Genomic DNA, 21,526 nt, shown 5'->3' with positions numbered 1-21,526 from the left:
AAATGGTGACATCTTCGCATATAGAAAAGCATAGGGCATGAGCAAGGGGGATCATCATCAGATTAAGTAATATGGGTGAGAGAGGTGAACCCTGGGGTTCTCCGCAATCAGTACTCCATGATGGTGATATATTTGAGTTTGCTTTTACTTGATAAGATCTTGTGGTTAGGAAACCCTTGATCCATTCAAGTATATTCCCTCCTATGCCTGTCTTGTCGAGTATTCTTAATAGTATATAGCTTCGTCTTCAAAATCCTCCAGGACTATGCCCCCCCCCCCCCCCCCCCCCCCCCCAAAAAAAAAATACGTTTTCTTTAATCTCTATTCTACACTCTGGCTATGGGACAAGAAGCTTTCATAAACCATTCTTCCCTTCTTACGAAGGATTTCACCTCAAAAGACTTTTCTCAAACCTATTCTCTTTCCAAGCCACCAAATTCTGGAACTCCCTACCAACATATGTACAGAACATCAATTTATACACCTGATTCTGTAAAGCCTTAAAATCAGTTTTATTCAGGAAATATGTACCCCCAACTCAACCTGACACCTCTTCTTACCCCCCCACCCAAAACATATCCCTGGTGTCTAGCGACACTCACCCCAGTCCCCCTTTATCCCCAAGCATTAAAAAAAACTTCTCTAGTGGTCCATTTCCCCCTGCCCCGGCCCCCTCCATCCCCTGCCCAGGTTCACATTGTCCTTGTGGTCAAGTGTCCTCCCCCCTTCCCTCCCCTTGGTTACAAATTGACCTGGTGGTCCAGCGGAAGCCCCCCCCCCCCCCAGACCCCCATACCTGGTAAGAGGTAGGAATGATGCTTCCTTGCTCCTGCTTCTCCAGGCACCAGCTTCAAAATTGCAGCGCCCTGCCCCACATGTTATATTGTGGGATTCACATTACTACATAGGTTGAAACTCCCTTATGTAATAAATAGGCCCTGCCCAGTGCATCCCAGGATGCACAGGGCATGGCATGATATACTGCTGCCATTTTGAAGATGGCACCCAGATAAGTGGGAGTGAGAGGACATTGCTCCCGGCTCCTATGAGTTTCTGCTAGACCACCAGGTCAATTTGTGACTGAGGGGAAGGGGGTCCATGGGGGCATTTGGACCACCAGAGCATTTTGCACCTGGGCAGGGGATGGAGGGAGGGGGTTAGGAAGGGGGCCACTAGACCACCACAATATTTTTTTTTTGTATATTGGGGAGGTTGGACCATTAGATCACCAGGATATATTTTAGAGGCCAGTGCAGCAGGCTGCTTAAGGCCTGGCGAAAAGTTTCCTGCGCTAAATGCACATGAGAAACTGTGTTTTGTGTTTTGTTTTGTTTTTCTTTTTAGCATGGCTGTGGGTTGGATAATGACCGTATTTTAATGTAGCCTGTGCCCACTCTGAAACCATTTGATGCCCAATAACATACACACAAACCTGGCATTAACACCATGTTAATGCTGGCAGTAGTTTTGAGCATTGGCCCCTCTATGCACCTGTGCACTAAACTAAGGGCCTGATATTTAAAGCCAGAAGCTCATGCCTAGTTAAAATGGTGCTCAGTGCCCTGGCCACTGTTATTTAATGGTACTTAACAGCAAAAAGGTTGTGCTGACTTTATATGCCAAGCTAACTGCATGCTAGTCTGAATATTGACTGGTGCACAGTTAGCTTCCAGGTGGCAACTGTGACCTAGATTTTAAGTTCTGGTGCCCAGATATGGCCCAGCATTGAATATCCCGGGCTTAAAATCCGCTGACCACCACAGTCTGAATCTTTCCCCCTTAAATATTGCTGCTATCCAGAAAATTTCACATCGCACCCTCGCTTCAGATCACCCTCATCCCTCTTCTATATGAATAATATTAGTCTGAAAATCTGTCTGAATATCCCAGTGTTACTGTATAAGGACTGAAAATCTGTTGATAAGGAAATTCTCTGAGGACAAGCAGGCTGCTTGTTCTCACATGTGGGTCGATGTCCGCTTCGGCCCAGGAAATGGAACAAATTTTTGAAGCAAAAATAAAAAGTTTTGCCCATAGTCTTCTGGCGCGTGAATCACGCGCATGCGCGGACGACTTCCCGCCCGTCGTGTGAGCGTGCTCTTTAGTTCTTTTTTTTCCACGATGAGGTAACAGGTTTTTTTCTGATCTCCTCATTTTTTGGGCCCAGGAACTAGAGTCTGACGACTTTTTTGTCATTTTCTTAAAAAAAAAAATTATTACCCGTAGTTTTTTGATTTTGCCGAAGCCGGTTTTCCGTCCATGTCAGTGAGGACACCCAGCGGCTTCAAACGTTGTACTCGGTACAACCTGATCATTTCAGGTACCGATACCAACGCCTGGTGTATCTAGTGCCTTGGGCCCGACCATAGCCCAGCCGCTTATTGTCTGTGTCTTCTTATGAAGAAATGGACACAAGCGTCTCGAGAAGCCCAGCGAAAAAAGCTTTTTGGGGCTCGGTCCAGTCCATCGACATTGGTACTGAGATTGGTGGCGTCGACATCGACAGGAGCATCGACGTCGGGAAGAGAGGTAATGGCTGCCCAAGACCACCACATGCTGGAAGCAGTGAGGCGTAGAGTGGGTCTCCGCCTGCCTCGAAGACTCCTGTTATGCAGGCCCCCCAGGATCAACATTTGTCAGTCTCGGACCCGAGGAAACGTGAGGATTCCATGTCCTCCTCATCGGTACCGAGGAGTCTCGATGACGGGCATCGAGCGAAGTCTAAGAAGCACTGTCATCGTTCTCCTTCGACACACGGTGCTGGGAGTTCGAGAGGACCAGTCCCCCTCTATACAGGAGGTGCTGATGTGTCTATCTTGTGGCAGCCTGATACCTCCTTCTGAGCCTCGACAGATTTTGCCACCGGCTGCTCCATCGATCCCACAGCTTTTTCCAATGGCGGCTCTCAACGAATGCATCTGGGCCCTGCTTCCAGAGCTTGTGGAGGGATTGCTGCACCAGTCTGCTTCAGTGTTGGGGGTGCTTGCACCTTCCGTGCCGCCGACTGTGGCGGCGTCTGGCCCTTCCCCTGCGGAGAGCTCCCTGGCCTCGGTGCCACCTGCGGCATCAACGTCGGCTGCCACCTGGGTTGACTTTCCTTCAGTGTCGGTGGAGGAAGCTTCACCGCAGTCTAGGCGGGCGTCAACTTCTCGACATCGCCATCGAGGACATCGTTCCTCAGCGTCGAGGCAGGCTCAGTGTCGGAGTGCCCTGAGGGAGGTCTTATCCGATACTGAAGAGGAGCGTTCCTGGGAATCAGAGGAAGACCCCAGGTACTTTTCTTCTGACGAGTCCTTTGGGATTCCCTCTGACCCTTCCCCTCCACCAGAAAGGAGACTATCGCCACCGGAGAGTCTGTCCTTTACATCTTTTGTCTGGGAAATGGCTACGGCTATTTCTTTCCCTATGGAGGTTGAGGATGAGCCCAGGGCTGAGATGCTCGAGGTCCTGGATTATCCTTCTCCACCTAGAGAGGCTGTGACGGCTCCTCTACATAAGGTACTGAAGGAAGTCCTTAAGCGGAACTGATTGTTCCCTCTGTCTGGCCCCGTGATCCAGAAGAAAACTGAATCCCAGTATCGGATCCACGGTGAACCTGCTGGATTGTTGAGGTCTCAGTTACCCCACAATTCCATGGTGGTGGACTCCGCCCTCAAGAGAGCCAAGAGTACTAGGGACTGTGCCTCGGTGCCCCCAGGCAGAGAAGCTAGGACTCTTGATTCTTTTCAGAGGAAAACGTACCAGGCCGCTATGCTCGCCGCCAACGTTCAATCTTACCAGCTCTTCCCGAGCATCCACTTGCGGCACTCGGTGAGGCAATTGTCCAGCTTGGTTGATGCACTCCCTCCGGAGCAGGATGAGCCTTTTCGCCAGGTGGTCAGGCAGCAGAAGGCGTGTCGAAAATTCCTGGCGAGGGGTATGTTTGACACTTTTGATGTAGCATCCAGGATAGCTGCCCAAGGTATAGTGATGCACAGACTCTCATGGCTGCGTGTCTCTGACCTGGATCTTTTGGTCCAGCAGCGGCTGTTGGATGTTCCTTGCCTGGGGAGATAACCTTTTTGGTGAGAAAGTAGAGGAGCTAGTTGACCAGATCTAGAAGCACAATGATGCTATGGATTCTCTCTCCCGCCGGGCGTCTTCTGCTACAACCTCCTCATCTAGGAGGTTTTTTGGAGGGAAGAGGAGTGCCCTCTATTCCTATGCTAGGTATAGTTACATTCCTGCTTCTATGCTGCCTACCCAGGCTCAGTCCCAGCGTGCTCGTTCTCGTCAACAGCCATTGCGGCTCCCCAGCAAAAGCAAGGAATGGGCTTTTGACTGGCTCCAGTTCAGCATAGCTTCAGGTTAATGTTTTTTCACCAAAGGTGGCTTCTTATAACCTCCAACCGGTGGGTTCTTCAAATGGTCTGGTTAGGATACACCCTCAATCTGGAATCCAAGCCTCCAAACTGCCCTCTGGGAGCTCAGTACTACAGCTCCCAGCACAAGCAGGTACTTGCAGAGGAACTCTCCGCCCTTCTACAGGCCCAAGCGGTTGAACCCGTTCCACCAGGGGAAGAAGGGCTGGGATTCTATTCCAGGTACTTCCTTGTGCAAAAGAAAACAGGGGGGATGCCTCCCATCCTAGACCTTGAAGAGCACCTCGAAGGAAGGTGCTGTGGAGTCCATGTGAATGACTATTCCGGTGCTGGAGCTACTGGGGTTTGTCATAAAGTATCCCAAGTCCCATCTCACCCCAGTCCAAAAATTGGAATTCATTGGAGCTCTGCTGAACACTCAGACAGCTCAAGCTTATCTCCCTGAGGCAAGGGTGGACAAACTTCTGTCCCTGGTGTCCATGGTTCGAGCGTCTCAGCAGGTCACGGCTCGACAGATGTTCAGATTTCTGGGGCACATGGCCTTCACAGTTCATGTAACACCTATGGCACATCTACATATGAGATCAGCTCAGTAGACCCTAGCTTCCCAGTGGTTTCAAGCTGCTGGGGATCTAGAGGATGTAATCCAACTGTCCACCGACTTTTGGAATTCTCTTCAGTGGTGGATGATTCGATCCAATTTGACCATGGGGCAACCATTCCAAGTTCCTCAGCCACGAAAAGTGCTGACGACGGATGAATCTCTCCTGGGATGGGGAGCTCATGTAGATGGGGTCCACACTCAGGGAGCCTGGTCCTTTCAGGAAAAAGGTCTACAGTTCAACCTCCTGGAATTAAGAGCGATCTGGAACACTCTAAATGCTTTCAGAGGTTGGCTGTCCAACTGAGTAATCTTAATTCAGACAGACAATCAGGCTGCCATGTGGCTTTGGGCTCGCCGTCATGGCATGTTTCTCCAAGCTACTTATCTGGCCGGCGTAAACAGTCTGGCCGACAGATTGAGCAGGATAATGCAACCTCACGAGTGGTCACTGAACATGGGCGTAGTCTGCAAGATCTTCCGAGTGTGGGTACCCCCTCAGTGGATCTTTTTGCCACTCATATCAATCACAAGACCCCTCAGTTCTGTTCCAGGCTTCAGGCCCATGACAGACTAGCGTCAGATGCCTTTCTCCTACATTGGGGGACAGGCCTTCTGTATGCGTATCCTCCCATACCTCTAGTAGGGAAGACTTTGCTGAAACTCAAGCAAGACTGCAGAACCATGATCCTGATTGCACCCTTCTGGCCGCGTCGGATTTGGTTCCCTCTTCTTCTGGAGTTGTCCTCCGAAGAACCGTGGAGATTGGAGTGTTTTCCAACCCTCACCACTCAGAACAAGGGGTCGCTTCTACATTCCAACCTCCAGTCTCTGGCTCTCACGGCCTGGATGTTGAGAGGTTAGAATTTGCCTCCTTGGGTCTTTCAGAGGGTGTCTCCCGAGTCTTGCATGCTTCCAGAAGAGATTCCACAAAGAAGTGTTACTCTTTCAAATGGAGGAGGTTTGTCATCTTTCTTGTCCTACACAGACCCTGCTTGAATAACTTCTACACTTGTCATAGTCTGGTCTCAAGACCAACTCCATAAGGGTTCACCTTAGTGCGATTAGTGCTTTTCATCGCCGTGTAGAGGGTAAGCCTATCTCTGGACAGCCTTTAGTTGTTCACTTCATGAGAGGTTTGCTTTTGTCAAAGCCCCCTATCAAACCTCCACCGGTGTCATGGGATCTCAACGTCGTTCTCACTCAGCTGATGAAAGCTCTTTTGAGCCACTGAATTCCTGCCATCTGAAGTACTTGACCTGGAAGGTCATTTTCTTAGTGGCTGTTACTACAGCTCGTAGGGTCAGTGAGCTTCAGGCCTTGGTAGTACATGCACCTAATATCAAGTTTCATCACAACAGAGTAGTCCTCCGCTTGCACCCTAAGTTCCTGCCTAAGGTGGTGTCGGAGTTCCGTCTGAACCAGTCAGTTGTCTTTCCCCATCCTCATACCCACCCTGGCGAAAGCAGTTTGCATACCTTGGACTGCAAGAGAGCATTGGCCTTTTACGTGGAGCGGACGAAGCCCTTCAGACAGTCCGCCCAGTTGTTTGTTTCTTTTCACCCCAACAGGAGGGGAGTCACCATCGGAAAACGCACAATCTCCAATTGGCTAGCAGATTGCATTTCCTTCACTTACGCCCAAGCTGGGCTGACTCTGGAGGGTCATGTCATGGCTCATAATGTTAGAGCCATGGCCGCGTTAGTGGCTCACTTAAAGTCAGCATCCATTGAAGAGATTTGCAAGGCTGCAACGTGGTCATCAGTCCACACATTCCCATCTCACTACTGCTTTCAGCAGGATACCCGACGCGACAGTCGGTTTGGGCAATCAGTGTTGCAGAATCTGTTTGGGGTTTAGAATCCAACTCCACCCCCCTAGACCCATTTTTGTCCTGTTCCAGGCTGCACTCTCAGTTAGTTGTTTATGGTTTCAGGTCAATCTATGTTATCTGCTCGCCGTTGCAAGGCCCAATTGACCAATGTTTATTGTTTTGAGTGAGCCTGGGTGCTGGGAATACCCCACATGTGAGGACAGCAGGCTGATTGTTCTCACAAACCTGCCCACCTCCCCTTTGGAGTTGTTACTAGTTTGTTGTATGCTTTTTGATTTAACTAAGGAGCATTCTCACACAACAGGCGGGAAGTCGTTCGCGCATGCGCGGTGCGCATGATTCACGTGCAAGAAGACTGGGCAAAATTTTATTTTTGCTTCAAAAATTTGCTCAGTTTCCTGGGCCGACGCGGACGTCGACCCACATGTGAGAACAATCAGCCTGCTGTCCTCAGAGAATACCTGCTACAGGTAAGTATCTTTGTTTTATGTTCACTGGCCACCAGTAATTATATAACTTTTGAATATCAGTATTATGATATTTAGATCAGGCTAATATTATAACGTATGTTTTAAAATGGAAATAATGGCACAATGAAAGATTCTGAGTTTAGTCGCAAATCTTATCCTCTCTTCTCCTTTGGCAGTTTCAGAAGAGACATAGCCATAATGACACTACAAATAAATGCATGGATAGTTTTTTTTTAAATATAAGTGCATATTGAGATTGTGCGTTTAATGATATCTGACTTGTTTTGTTTTTTTAGCTGAGTCATGAAGCTTTTAAAGTAGCTCAGTCTCTTGAGCCCTCTTATGTAATGTGCTGGATTGGGCAGGTACAGTATAATAGGATTTTTTTTTTTTTATTTTGTAGTTTAGTTAGGGTTTTTTTTATTGCTTTGAACTGTGCAGAATAGCCAAGTAAATATGTCTGAAATAAAGCATCATTTGTGTGTGAGAAAATGACATAATAGAAGAAAGTTAAATGAGCCAGTTTTTACTTTCTTGCTCTTGCTAAGCATTGCTTAACTGTGACCATTTTATACTTCTTTAAGGACTTTGTTAGCCTTTCTAATATCGAGCACTGTAATTAAGATTTAACTTTTAACTGTCACAGAAAGAGCTGTATTGGATCCCATTTCTGAGCCAGGGGGCTGGTGCAATTAAGGACCAGGGAAGGGGTTCTCCCCCTCAATCCTAGTGAGGGTCAAGAAAAGATGCCTTAGTTAATATGAGTTGCTATTCTTTTGATGTTGAGATATTAGGCCAGATTCTATACAAGGCACTTAAAAAATCCCCACGGTATATAGAATATGCTTAGTTGATGTTCTAGCGCCTAAAACTACATGCCTTCATTTACACCAAGGTAAATCCCTGTGCGTAGATTTATGTCACTGGTACATATTCTATAACTACGCACATAAATTTTGGAACACCCATGAAATGCCCATTTTCTTGCCCATAACAACACCCCTTTTGAACTGCACGCATTAGAATTTAGGTGCAGCTCATTACAGAATACACTTACCGAGTTGTGCTTGTAATTTCTAATTATTGTCAATTAGTGCTCGTTGCTTGTTAGGTGCTATTATCAACACTGATTAGCTTGTTAAGCCAATTAAGTTACACATGGTTGTCAGGATTCCTGGAAGTCAAAATTATTGCTGGACATACTTATATTAATATTAAACCAGCTTCTGACCTCTGAGAACTCTCCCCCTCCCTCAGGAATCAGAGGATGGCAAAATAGACCAAATTGTGTTGATGGCCTAATAGCCCTTTTATTGCTCTGATTAACATACCTTTTGACCAAAGCTCTGAGAACAAAGGAAGCCAGACAGTGAGGCTCCATGACTTGGGACTTCAAAGAGGTATCTGGAGTTTTGTAAAGGAAATAACTAGGAAGAAAGATAAGTTTTGATCTTTTTCTGTTCTTGAGGAATAAAAACGGAGCACATGCTCTCCTCCCCTCTCTCTGTCCCAGGCACTTCTCTGTGTCCTGGGCAGTGTTGCCAGGTGGGCGGTTTTACCGCCCAATTGGGCGGTTTTTTGCCCGCGGCGGGTTGCGGTTTTTTGGGCTGCTTTTTCGGCCGCGGGGGGCGGGGTTAGTGATGTTTTTGGGCGGGGTTAGTGATGTAGGAGGCGGGGCCGATGATGTGGGAGGCGGGGCCGATGACGTGGGAGGCGGGCCGGTGACGGGGGAGGCGGGGCCGGTGACGGCGGGGGCGGGGTTGATGACGGCGGGGGCGGGGGTGATGACGCGGGGGTGGGGGTGTCAGGGGCGGGGTTTGAGTTTGGGCGGGTTTTGGGCGGTTTTTGTGCTGGATTGGGTGGGAAAAATTTTTTCCACCTGGCAACACTGGTCCTGGGCACTACACCTCTCTCTTTCTTTCTCCCTGCAGCAGAGTGCACAGGACTCTGCTGGGCTGCCTTTGTTTCTTCTTTTTCTTTCTCTGCACACCTCCATCTTTAGCCACCAGAGCACCTGGCTCTGCTTCCCCCATTCTCAGACAGCCCTAGTCCAAGGCTTCTCTCTTCCTCTGAACAAACACCCTATCCTTTCTTTCTCTTTCCAAACACACACCCAGAGACAGCCTTGTACCCGTTACCTGTCCAGCTGCAAAAATATAATATACTTTACATATCCAAACCCGTGTGGACTGTGTATTCTTTGAGAACCCACTGCCTCTGCGAACTGGACCTGGGACCAACCCTAGACAATGATTGCAATGGTGTTATGGAATATATTTAGATTTTAGCGCGGAACACTAGGCATGCTATATAGAATCCGTCAGACTGTCCTTATCTGTAGGATAAGATGTCTAAAGCAGGGGGGTAAATGCAAGCAGATAGTAGCAGAGTTTAATTATACGTTGGGTGAAGAAATATTTTCTCCGATTTGTTTTAAATTTATTACACTGTAGTTTCATCGCATGCCCCCTAGTCCTATTATTTTTGGAAAGCGTGAACAGACGCTTCACATTCACCTATTCCACTCCACTCATTATTTTATATACCTCTATCATGTCTCCCCTCAGCTGTCTCTTCTCCAAGCTGAATAGCCCTAGCCTCCTTAATCTTTCTTCATAGGGAAGTCGTCCCATCCCCGCTATCATTTTAGTCGCCCTTCGCTGCACCTTTTCCAATTCTACTATATCTTTCTTGAGATGCGGCGACCAGAATTGAACACAATACTCAAGGTGCGGTCGCACCGTGGAGCGATACAACGGCATTATAACATCCTCACACCTGTTTTCCATACCTTTCCTAATAATACCCAACATTCTATTCGCTTTCCTAGCTGCAGCAGCACACTAGCAGAAGGTTTCAGTATATTATCGATGACGACACCCAGATCCCTTTCTTGGTCCGTAACTCCTAACGTGGAACCTTGCATGATGTAGCTATAATTCGGGTTCTTTTTTCCCACATGTAACATTTCCTTTGGGGGTCTTTTACTAAGCCGTTGTAGAAATCAGTTGGCAGTAAACGAAGAGACACTCATAGGAATATAATGGGCATCTCGGCATGTACCACCAGCTGATTTCTACTGCGAGCTGAAAATGTTACTGCGTCTTAGTAAAAGACCCCCTTTGTTCTTCACATCATATTTCTTTCCGTCTCTATGATTAAATATTCTTTTTTTTTTCTTATCATGAATCCAGTGTCTTTTTGCTTTTATGTGTTACAAGTTTGCAGTATTTCAGTTTTGAAAATGTCCTTGTTTTTACAGTTTGTCCAAGGCTGCTTCATTTACTTTTCTATTTTATTTTCTATGTAGTACCCAAAGCTCTTTAGTAATAATATCAGGATACTTCTACATCCATGCTCTTTGTTTATTCTTCCTTCCAGTCAAATCATGTGCAACAAAGGATTGTGCTCTGTCCTCTTCTTTAAGACATTTAATTAAAAATTATGAAAAAGAAATGGAAGTTGGTTAGCAAAAGTTAACTAATTACTGATCATTGTAATACCCCATTTTAACTTTATTTCCCAACAGTAATAAGACACAATACATAGTTTCTAATTGTTTCATTTTGGTATAGATGATTTCAATTCAGGAAGCCATGTTTCCTCCAATTTTGTGACACTTCACCAGCGCTCACTCAGTATCTCCCCAAAATGGTATATCCTGTTTGTCTTAAATTGCCACCAATACTTCAAACACCATAAAACTCAATACTTTGAAAGTGATTTTTCACAGTTTTAGATGTATGTGGCTATATATCAGGCATATAAAAAAAGGTTTGCCCTCTGGAAAATGCTATTCCTAGCTACCTATAATGCTGTACACCACAACCTGTTGCTTTTCAGGTTGCAACCATTGGGTTTACAGAACTTGTTTTACTCTGGTTTCAATCTTTTTTGCATGACAGCATACAAAATATTCTCTGAGTACAAGCAGGCCATTGGTATTCTCACATCTGGGTGTCATCATTCAACGGATCCCGGTGCAGATGCTGCCTAGCGTATACAGCTACTTCACATGCGTGGATACCTTCCCACTCAACAAACGAGAGCAGGTTCCTCAGCCTGTATTTTTCCATGGAGCTGGGAGGACACATCTTTGTGTGATATCTTTTTGGTACCTTCCCATGTGGTTTTTCCTCATATTTTTTTCTCATTTTCCTCAAGTTTATTTTTAGTACTTACCTTTTATTTTCTTAGGTTTTCGGCTGTTCAAGGCTTCTTCTTTTTCGTTTGGCTCTTTAGGTCCCTTTTAGACCTGAGCACCAGCCACAATTTGAGCCTTGCCTATTTTTGTTGCTTAAGATTGAGGAGCTTAATTTAGTCATGATTCTTTTCTCAATGTCCAAGAAGGCCCCCAGTGACTTCAAAATTTGCACCCAGTGCAGTCGAATGACCTCTTTAATGGAACCGCACACTTGCTTTATCGGGTACCTTACTGCAAGCCTAACTCTTGTTCTCTTTGTTTGAAAATGCAGTTGTGGAAGGTGCGTTGGGTCCAGCAGGAGAAACATTTTGGCTCCTCGAAGGCCGGTCCATTGACATAAACACTGGAAGAATTGACCTCAGTGTCTGCTCAGACTTTATCTACCACTGGGAGTGCATCTGTATTGAAGGGGTCTCCTCCTCTCTTGACACCAGGCACTGATAGGCCCCAGGACCGCTCAGCATCGGCCGCGACACCAAGGACGCATAGGAGTTCAACTACATCCTCATCAGCACCAAGGGACCTCAATGCTGAGTGTCAAGAGAAGCCAAAGAAGCATAAGCATCGGTCCTTTTTGAAGCATGGTGCTGTGAGTGCTAGGGCATCTGCATTGCCAGCACCAAGAGGATCACTCCTCCTCCTTGGTGGACATGACAGTGCACCAGGTCCCCTCTTCCAGATTATCACTGGCTCTTTCTCAGGCAGTCCCTGAACTGACTCCCCAGCCTTTGCTGATTCTTGCCCTCGATGAGCAGTACCAGGCCATGCTCAGGGAGGGGCTGACGCAGATGTTTTACCCTTACACTGTTCAGGCATCGTGGATGCTTGCACCAGTTGCAGCTCAGCCTCAGCTCCTTTCTCAGGCCCCCATTCTGTCTGTAGAGTGGTCTTCAACACCAGCTCCTCAACGGAGGTCGACATTGGCATTGACCCATGTGGTACCGCTCTCTACATTTGGGAAGGAAGCTTTCCCGGATGAGAGTAGGGCTGTACCTCGGTGCCCTTCGGGGCTTGGGCATGGTTCCTCTGAGCCAGGGCAGACACAGGCTCAACTCCTCCGAAATATTGTAAGGCGTCTGACTTAGACCACTCATGGGAGTCAGAGGAGGATCCACATTACTTCTTAGAGGAAGAGTCTTATGGAATCCCCTTCTGACCCTTCCCTACCTTGAGAGACATAAGTCTCCACCTGAGAGCCTCATTCACAGGTTTTGTCAAGGAGATGGCTGGAGAGTTCTGAAAAGCAGGAGGGACAAGATGGCAACCTGAAGGAAGTGTTGTGAAGCTGTTCTGGTCCTACCTTTGTTCTTTGAAACTCGATAATATATTTCTTTCCTCATGCCTAAAAGGAGAGGTAGGCAACACATTAGCCCTGCTACGCCTGCTATACTGTTGGTGGGACCTATGGACCTCTTCGCCGTTTCAGGATTAATAACGGGACCTGTATCTTCCCTGCAGGAGGGAGCAGTGGGAGGTGAGCCGCTCCCCCAGCTTGAAGCAGAAACAACAATAAGTCCCAAGTTACAGGCGCCGCCGCCCATGCCGGTGGACGAGCAAAGATCAGAGCAGGGAACTCTACATCCCAAGGAAGTGGTACTGTTTCCTGGAGCGGGGTGAGTCTCTAGTGATGGGCTGTTAAGTGCATCCGAACAGGTGGGTATGGAACAGTATGGAGCTGGCGCTTTTGGCGAGTTCATCGCATTAAAGGAGACACAACTTTCTGGTGAACCCTTTATTAATTCTGTTTCACTGAGTAAGTCTTTTGCCTACTAAGCTAGAAACTATTACTTTGGACACTATTTGGGAAGCCCCTTTGGGTTTAGAAACATCTTATTCTCAAAATCTGTTATTAGTATACCAGTAACCTCAAATTCCCTCAGAGAAAGTATCTATATTGGGAAAATAAAATTTTAAGTATGGTTAAAGGGATTGAGACTAATGTTAAGGATGTCCAATCTCTTCAACAAATACAAGAAAATATGATTAAATTTAGAAAATCAGCAGAGGTCTAAAACATTGTGGCTAATAAATTTTCCTAGACAGTCTTCAATTGCTCCTCTTATAACTTTTAGAAAGTATTTATCTGAAATACTGAAGATTCCGGAACAAGCTTACCCCTCCGGTTTCAAAAATGTATTATTTATTGCTTCATACTAAGAAGACTACTCAACAACCAGTTGCTGAAGGAATTGAAGTATCTTTTGAGACTTTAAATCTTACACAGTCACTTGAAGATGATAATTTGGGTTTAAAGCCTGCAACATTAATAGTGACTTTTGTATTACAATCTGATAGAGATTGAATATTGAAACAATTTTTTCACCACAGAGAAGAGCTTTTCCTGAATTGTAAGATTAGAATGTTTCCGGATGTATCTAAAGCAACCCAAAAGAGGCGCCAACTTTTCCTTAAACTTTGCCCACGAGTTATACAATTAGGTGGTCTTTTCTGGTTGAATTTTCCCTGCAAATGCGTTTTGAAATTGAATTCAGTGAAATATGTCTTTTATGATCGTATACATTTAAGTTCATGTTTGGATTTTTGAATAGTGAAATGCTTATTTTCATTTTGCTTAGGTATTGTGTCTTGTTCCTTCTCAAATTGTGGACTAAAGATGAGATAATATAATATGTTTCCTATTTCATTTTGTCACTTTAAATTTGTATTAATATTATTCATGTTTTCTGTATCAAGATTTATTCTTGGATTTAAATTTGTAAATTGCTTAAAAAAAAAAAAAGGAGATGGCTGGGGCCATCCCATTTAAGTTGGAGACGGAGGAGCAGCCTAGGGCAGAGATGTTACCTGTCGTGGACTATGAATATTCTCCCAAGGAAAGGGTAATGGTTCCATTACACCTTATCCTTAAGGCTGTGCTGGTGAAGAATTGGGAATCTCCCATCAGATTGTTCCAAAGAAGGTGGATATTCAATATCATATCCAGAAGGCGGCTGGATTACTACTACTACTAATCATTTCTATAGCGCTACTAGACGTATGCAGAGTTGTACACATAATATGCAGGTACTTCCTCTGTCCCTAGAGGGCTCACAATCTGTTTTTGTACCTGGGTAGTGGAGGGTTAAGTGACTTGCCCAAGGTCGCAAGGAGCTGGGTCGCCAGGATCAAAGCCCACTGAACTAACCATTAGGCTACTCCTCCACTGGTTGTCAAATCTGCCCTCAAATGAGCCAGAAGTTCCAGGACTCTTGCCTTGGCTCCCCCAGGTAGAGAGGCTTAGACCCTGGACTCATTTGGGAGGAAACGTTTATCAGTCCTCAATGCTCATTAACCACATCTAGACCTACCAGCTCAATGTGAGCATATACTTGAAGTGCCTGGTGCATTGACAAGGCCCTATATCCTCTTTCTTGCCCTACACAAATATTGCTTGAATACCTCCTGCACATCTCTGAATCTGGTTTGAAAACGAACTCTCTGTGGGTACATCTCAGTACAGTCGGTGCTTACTATCTCCGTGTAGGGGGTGGTAAGCCCATCGCTGTACAGCCTTTAGTTGTTTGATTCATGAGAAGTCTGATGTTACCAAAACCCTCCGTCAAACCTGAAGTTGTGTTTGAAAGGTTAAACTGTTCTCTATTTAACCATTCCACTCATGATTCTGTAGACTTCTGTCATATCCCCTCTGTCATCTTTTCTTCAAGCTGAAGAGCCTTAATCTGTTTAGTCTTTCTTCAGAAGCAAGGTTTCCTGTCCCCCTTTATCAATTTTTGTTGCCCTTCTGAACCTTTTCTAGTTCTGCCATATCCTTTTTGAGATAGGACAACCAGAATTGCACACAGTATCCAGTCAGGTTTGACCCTAGATTGGCATGTCAAAACCCTAAAAGGTCAGAGCCACAAAAGTATCAATAGCCATCTGAGGTCAGCTTTCATACAGACGAATCTGTGACATAGACTTACATTCACATTCAACTACATTTTTGATGGGGTCTCCTGGTCATTCTTTCAGGTGGTGTCAGTTTAGAATCCAACTCATCCATTCTGCAGCCCATTTGGTTATCTTGAAAAGAAAACAAAAATTTGTTGCTTTCATACTCTTTCATTTTTGTCCACTGGGATTGAGATTTTCCTCTTGAATTTAACTGTAGCCTGTAGCAAGGGATTTTCATCTTTTGCGGACTGTTAATCCTGCGTATTCTAGGAGAACACCTGTTAGAGATAGTTTAGCAGTGTTTTTTTCTGCTGTTAATGTGTACATGTGTATATGTTTTAAAAGTTTGATACATGGAGTCAAACATCATTCTTTTGTCTTTTTTTCTAGGCCCTTATTGCAGAGACTGTAGGCAGTTATGAAACAATGGATCTTTTCAGGCACACTACTGAACTTGGTATGCATGTAAGTTTCCATGTTAAATGGTTTAGTATGGAGGAAAAACTGTTCATTGTAAGTTATATTCGAGTACAGTTGGTATTTTACTGTCCCCAGAGAGTTCACACTCTACCTGAGGCAATGGAGCAGTACTGATCAGTCATCCTGTGGCTGCAGCCCTATTTGTGTGGCCACAGAAAATGTGCAAGCCCTTGAACTTGCAGGTCAACAATGTCTTATGGAAGGCCTGCTCACGTTGCAACCCTAAAAGCAGGTTTTACAGCCCGCAATTTGGAAAGTCCTGCAATGGAGGGTTGTGACTTGCTTAAGATCCCAAGAAGTGGAGGTGAGACTTGAACCTGGCTTCCCTGGTTCAGAGCCTATGTCTGAAATCATTAGGGGGCCCTTTTACTAAGCCGCGTAAGCATCTACGCTCGCCCAACGCACACCAAAATGAAGTTACCACCTTCTACCGCGTGGCTCTTGTGGTAATTTCATTTTTGGCGTGTGTTCAATACACGCATCTGGCGGCCGCACGTATTGGCCACATGCCAAGTGGCATTTGGCACGTGTAAGTCATTACGCCTGGTTACTATGTGAGACTTTACAGCTAGGTCAATGGCTGGTGGTAAGGTCTCAGACCCAAAATGGGCGCATGGCAATTTTCATTTTGCCACATGTCCATTTTCAGCAAAAATAAAAAAAGGCATTTTTTGTAGGTGCGCTGAAAAGTGATTCTGCACGTTCCCAAAACCCATGTCTACACTACCGCAGGCCATTTTTCCGCACACCTTTGTAAAAGAACCCCTAGATTACTCCACTCCTAAATAGGTGCTTATGTTGACTTTATAAAATAGGATAATATGTATCTCTTCAAAAATATGCTTCTACCTTAATCCTCAATGTTTACAAATTTCACTTGCTCTGAAGCAGGTGCAAATAGGTATATATTTTCTTTGTGTATGCCTATTTTAAAGTACACTTATGCACACAGCTACGCCCCTGGGAATGCCTTTGCACAGATTGTATAAAAGTATATATGTTTTTAACAGTACACATACTTAGATACACTTATGCACCACACGGTTCTATAAGAGCCATTTCCTATGTTGGAAATATGCTTTAAATATTGAGAGTAATTTTATAAATAATTTTCTAAGTGTGAAATGCATTGGAAAATATTCTTTTGAGCATGTTTTTTTTGTTTTATTGAAATCATATCGAAACAGGTAACTTATGGCAAAGTATAAAATTTGAGGTACAAAGTTAATGGATAAGTGCCTTCAAAAAAGTAATTTAACATGATATTTTATTAAAAAACAAAAAAAACATAAATAAGCATAACAAAAATAAGACAAAGATGACTAAAATCACCAGAAACAAAAAATGAGGTTTTAATGAATTATGTTACAGGAAACAATTTATAATCTACAGTCCAAACCCCATCCTTTTATGTGGGAAAAAAAAGTTATAGAAGTTCAAACATGTAAGTTTTCAGACTGCTTATGAAACCATTACATGAAAAATCAGTTGTTCTCAACATTTTGGAGATGGTCACAAATATTTTACATAATACAGAGAAAGGAAAAGCTAATAGCCAAAAAACACAAGGATCCTTCAAAATTGAGAGCATCTCAGCTGCACTTTATTGATCAGAGCAATAATCCATATCATTTAATGCAATACGGATAATAAATATGTAAGTTAAGACTGTGGCAAAAATTGATCAATGATATTTATAACTTCTTCCTAAATAATTAATTGGTTTTAATTTCCAAGTCATTGGGACAGCGTTCCAAATGGTCAAAAGACTATGCTGTAATGAAAGTTTGTAAAGAGTGGACAGAAGGAGTCTTCAGACAGATATCTGATTGTGACCTTAATGCTTTTGAAGAAAAGTACTATAAATTATACTTGCCTAGATATTTTGGACCAATTTGTTTTAAAAATAGTATGCTAAAATGGAGTCCTAAGCCATATAGGTAGCCAGTGGAGGGAAATAAGCAAAGGGATGGCTCTGTTTCATCCTCTTCCAATTGTGACAAGTTTGCCACCATCTCTCCCTACATTCCTCCCCGTAAACTCCGTTCACTGGGTAAATCTCTCTTATCTGCACCCTTCTCCTCCACTGCTAACTCCAGACTCCGTCCTTTTATCTTGCTGCACCCATATGCCTAGAATAGACTTGCTGAGCCGGTACGCCAAGCTCCATCTCTGGCCGTCTTCAAATCTAAGCTAAAAGCCCACCTTTTTGATGCTGCTTTTAACTCCTAACCCTGATTCACTTGTTCAGAACCCTTATTTTATCATCCTCACTTTAATATTCCCTTATCTCTTATTTGTCCTGTTTGTCTGTCCTAATTAGATTGTAAGCTGTCGAACAGGGACTGTCTCTTCATGTTCAAGTGTACAGCACTGCATACATCTAGTAGCGCTTTAGAAATAAGTAGTAGTAGTAATTTGACTATTTTAACTTGTACTTGGATATCAGTGTCACACCCTAAATAGCTAGTGTCACTTGAAACTGTCTTAAGTTAAATGTTTTGTTCAGAGAAGCCACCATGCAGGTTTTTTTTTTTTAACTCAGTTCATTAGTCTCTTTCCTATAGCGGCAGTCTGAAACATTGATGCTGAGTCTGCTCCAAATCTTTGATACTATATAATATTTGAGATATTCTATACTTTCAGATTTGCAAACAGCATGCCTGTTCTAAAGTGACAAAAGATCACGTCCATTATGTAGCTTCCCACTATTCCAGAACCCATGAGATAGTTGTGTCCATCAACCAGCAGGTGGAGATAGAGAACTGAAAACTGAGCTGAGAGACATCTCTCTTTGGCATCCAGTCCAGCTACTCAGTATTTTCTGTCTCCAGGTGGATGGACGCACTTTTCGGCCTCTGGTTGTGAGTGCTTTGCTCTTGGTCCAGTTGGTCAACTGTCTCCAGTTGAACTTTGGTGGTGGCTTGAGTCTGCAGAGTCATATGTGGAGGCCTTCAGATCCCTGTCTCTGGTGCCCTGCAAATTTACTTCTTCCCTACCATCATCTCTTTCCTGTTTCCTGAGGAGTTCTCCTTTTCCATCACAACAACTTAAAAAAAAAGAGGAGGAGGAAAGAGGTTTGCTGAAGAGCATGGAACAACGTATCAGCATTTCATCTCGACCAATATGTGCTTTATGAATGCAATTGAAGCTATTGTTGGGAGGGGGAGGTATGGTGATCTGGGCTCTGTTTCATGTAAGAATAACATGGGGAGAGATCTGGGAAAGAAGGTTGTTGAAGTAGTTCAGGCTCAAGCATTGAAAACTGCATTGGTAAATGTTGGTTTAGTTAAAGCTAGATCTGTGAAGAATAAATTAATAATGATTCAAGATCTTGTGGAGGATATAGGTTTAGATGTATTATGCATTACAGAATCATAGCTGTTAAATTCTGATAAGATGCTTGTGAATCAATGTTGTCCACCTGGTTTTTGTTGGGAATGGGCATGTAGAAAGTTACAAACGTGGGGGTGGGGTTTTGATTCTTATGTGGAAGAATCTAGATTTAAAGTTGTGTTGTGCTCAAGTGACTGATTTTGGGGAAATCCTACTAGTGATAGTATGAGTCGTTATGTAGTTTATAGTCCGCCTGGAATGATAAAGGGTGATCTCCTTTTGTTGAATTTTTAAGTGGTTTACCTGTTACATTGGATAGGCTTTGTATTCTAGGTGACTTTAATGTACCTGTTAAGATAAATGAAGGTTTGTTGCATGGATCTGAACCAGTGTTGTTTCAGATGCTTAAGGCGTTGTCTTTTTCTCAAATAATTAATGGTTCTACACATGTGGCAGGGAATACTTTAGATTTAGGTTTTTTTGCCTCCTGCATTATTGCAGGAACTTTTTGTCAGCTACCGAAGATTGATGTAATTGGATGGTCAGATCATGCTGTTATTTCTTTTTCTTTTTGTATTTCTGGAAATATAACTAAGGACAACCTGTTTCCAGAAAGGGGTTAGTGAGACCAAATTTCACAATTGATGATTTAAAACAAGTCTGAATAGTTATTAAATTTTGATGAGCAGAATTTATTGTCTAATTTGGTAGAGGAGTGGTTGGTTTGATTCTCTTGGTTTAGCATTGGACATAGAAGCACCATTTGAAGGAAGTATGTTTTAAGAAGAGTTAACAGTCATGTTCATGGAAGACTCAGGCAGTTTTTCAACTAAGAAGAGAGCTACGACAAAGTGAAAGGGTGTGGTGGAAATCAAGAGATGTAGAAGATTTTGAAAGTTACAAGCTTAGGTTGACAGAATATTTGAAGTTCTGTGAGGAGGAGAGAAATAAATATTTTAAAGAAAAGATTCATACAGCTATGAATAAACCAAAATAACTATTTTATATGGTAAAACAGCTAGTAGAAGGTCATGATTGTGATAACTTGGTAAGAGGTCCTGAGGCAGAGGCCTTTGCATGTTTCTTGGTACAGAAGTTGGAAAGGTTGGATAGTTCTATTGTAGCCTATGTTTCTTTATTCCAGATTGATAATGTGGAGTCTAATGATATTTGGACAGAATTTAAATTGCCAACTGAAAGAAAGTAGAAGGTATGATTTTTGGCATTGACTCCAACTAGATCTTTGGTGGATCCTTGTTCAAAGGTCGTGGTTAGGAGTCTAGCTGCTTCTGTATCCCCTGTGATTTCATTCATTGTGAGTAAATCTCTATCTTCAGGAAAGTTTGTGAAACGTGTAGGCTTTCTACAGTGAAACCTTTGATAAAGGGAGCATCATTGGATGCATCAGTTTTTTGAGTAACTATAGGCCTATCTCGGTTGTACCTGTTATCGTGAAGGTGGTTGAAAAATTAGTTCTCAAACAATTGGTGAAATTTGTAGACAGTGGGGAGTGTTTGGATAAACATCAGTATGGTTTTCGAATGGGCTGTAGTGTGGAGATTCTACTCTTGTCAACTTTGGATGTGTTTAGGAAATTATAAAGGTCTGACATACTATTTTGTATCCCTGGATGTGTCAGCGGATTTTGACACACTAGATGTTGACCTGTTGTTAGAATTGAAAATGATTGGTGTAGGGGGTATTTTGCTAGATTGGTTTACCTCCCAGGTGTTTAGTAAAAGACAAACATCACGAATTGTGACTTTAAAGGAGTACCGCTGGGTTCAGCTCTTTGAGTGAAATTCATCAATGGATGACTTCTCACCAAATTATGTTAAATTTGAAAACAACTGAGTTGTTTGGAGATGATGAATCTTTGAAGCAATGTAAATCAGTATGTGTGGGAGATTTGGTATTGGAAGTTAAGGACAACATGAGGGTACTTGGTGTGATATTAGACACACAGTTGTTAAAACTGCTTTTTTTTACAGCTTCATCTTTTGAATAGGTTGAAACCTGTGTTATCACAGTATGATTTTTGGTTTGTGATACAGAGCATGGTGGTTTCTTGCATTGATTATTGCAATGCTATGTATATGGGTATTGCAAAATCTAGAATACAAGTTCTGCAAATGATACAGAATGCTGCGGCTCACTTACTGTGTGGTGTTTCTCATTTTGAACATGTAACACCTGTGCTTCATTTTTTGTACTGGTTACCCACCATTCAGTTTAGAGTTCTAAATAAAATTGCATGCTTAATTTATCAGGCATTATATATGGTTTTTGTTCTCTGGTATTTGAAAAATTCTGTTGTGTACAGGCCATTGAGAGCCTTGAGGTCAG

At 43.6% G+C, this 21,526-nt stretch overlaps 1 protein-coding gene across 3 annotated transcripts in view; it reads left to right on the top strand.

Annotated features, from left to right (window-relative positions):
* Positions 1 to 21,526, top strand: part of TTC37 (tetratricopeptide repeat domain 37) — a 234,110-nt gene that overhangs the window by 101,527 nt on the left and 111,057 nt on the right. For all 3 annotated transcript variants that reach the window (XM_030193398.1, XM_030193400.1, XM_030193399.1), the window contains exons 24-25: positions 7,563 to 7,631; positions 15,755 to 15,829. In XM_030193398.1, coding sequence (XP_030049258.1) covers positions 7,563 to 7,631; positions 15,755 to 15,829 — 144 coding nt within the window. The remainder of the gene's footprint in view (positions 1 to 7,562; positions 7,632 to 15,754; positions 15,830 to 21,526) is intronic.

Source organism: Microcaecilia unicolor, chromosome 2 (assembly GCF_901765095.1).
Source record: "Microcaecilia unicolor chromosome 2, aMicUni1.1, whole genome shotgun sequence".
Lineage (NCBI taxonomy): Eukaryota > Metazoa > Chordata > Amphibia > Gymnophiona > Siphonopidae > Microcaecilia > Microcaecilia unicolor.
Note: the sequence above shows the minus strand (reverse complement) of the source record. Positions and strands in the feature narration are given on the sequence as shown.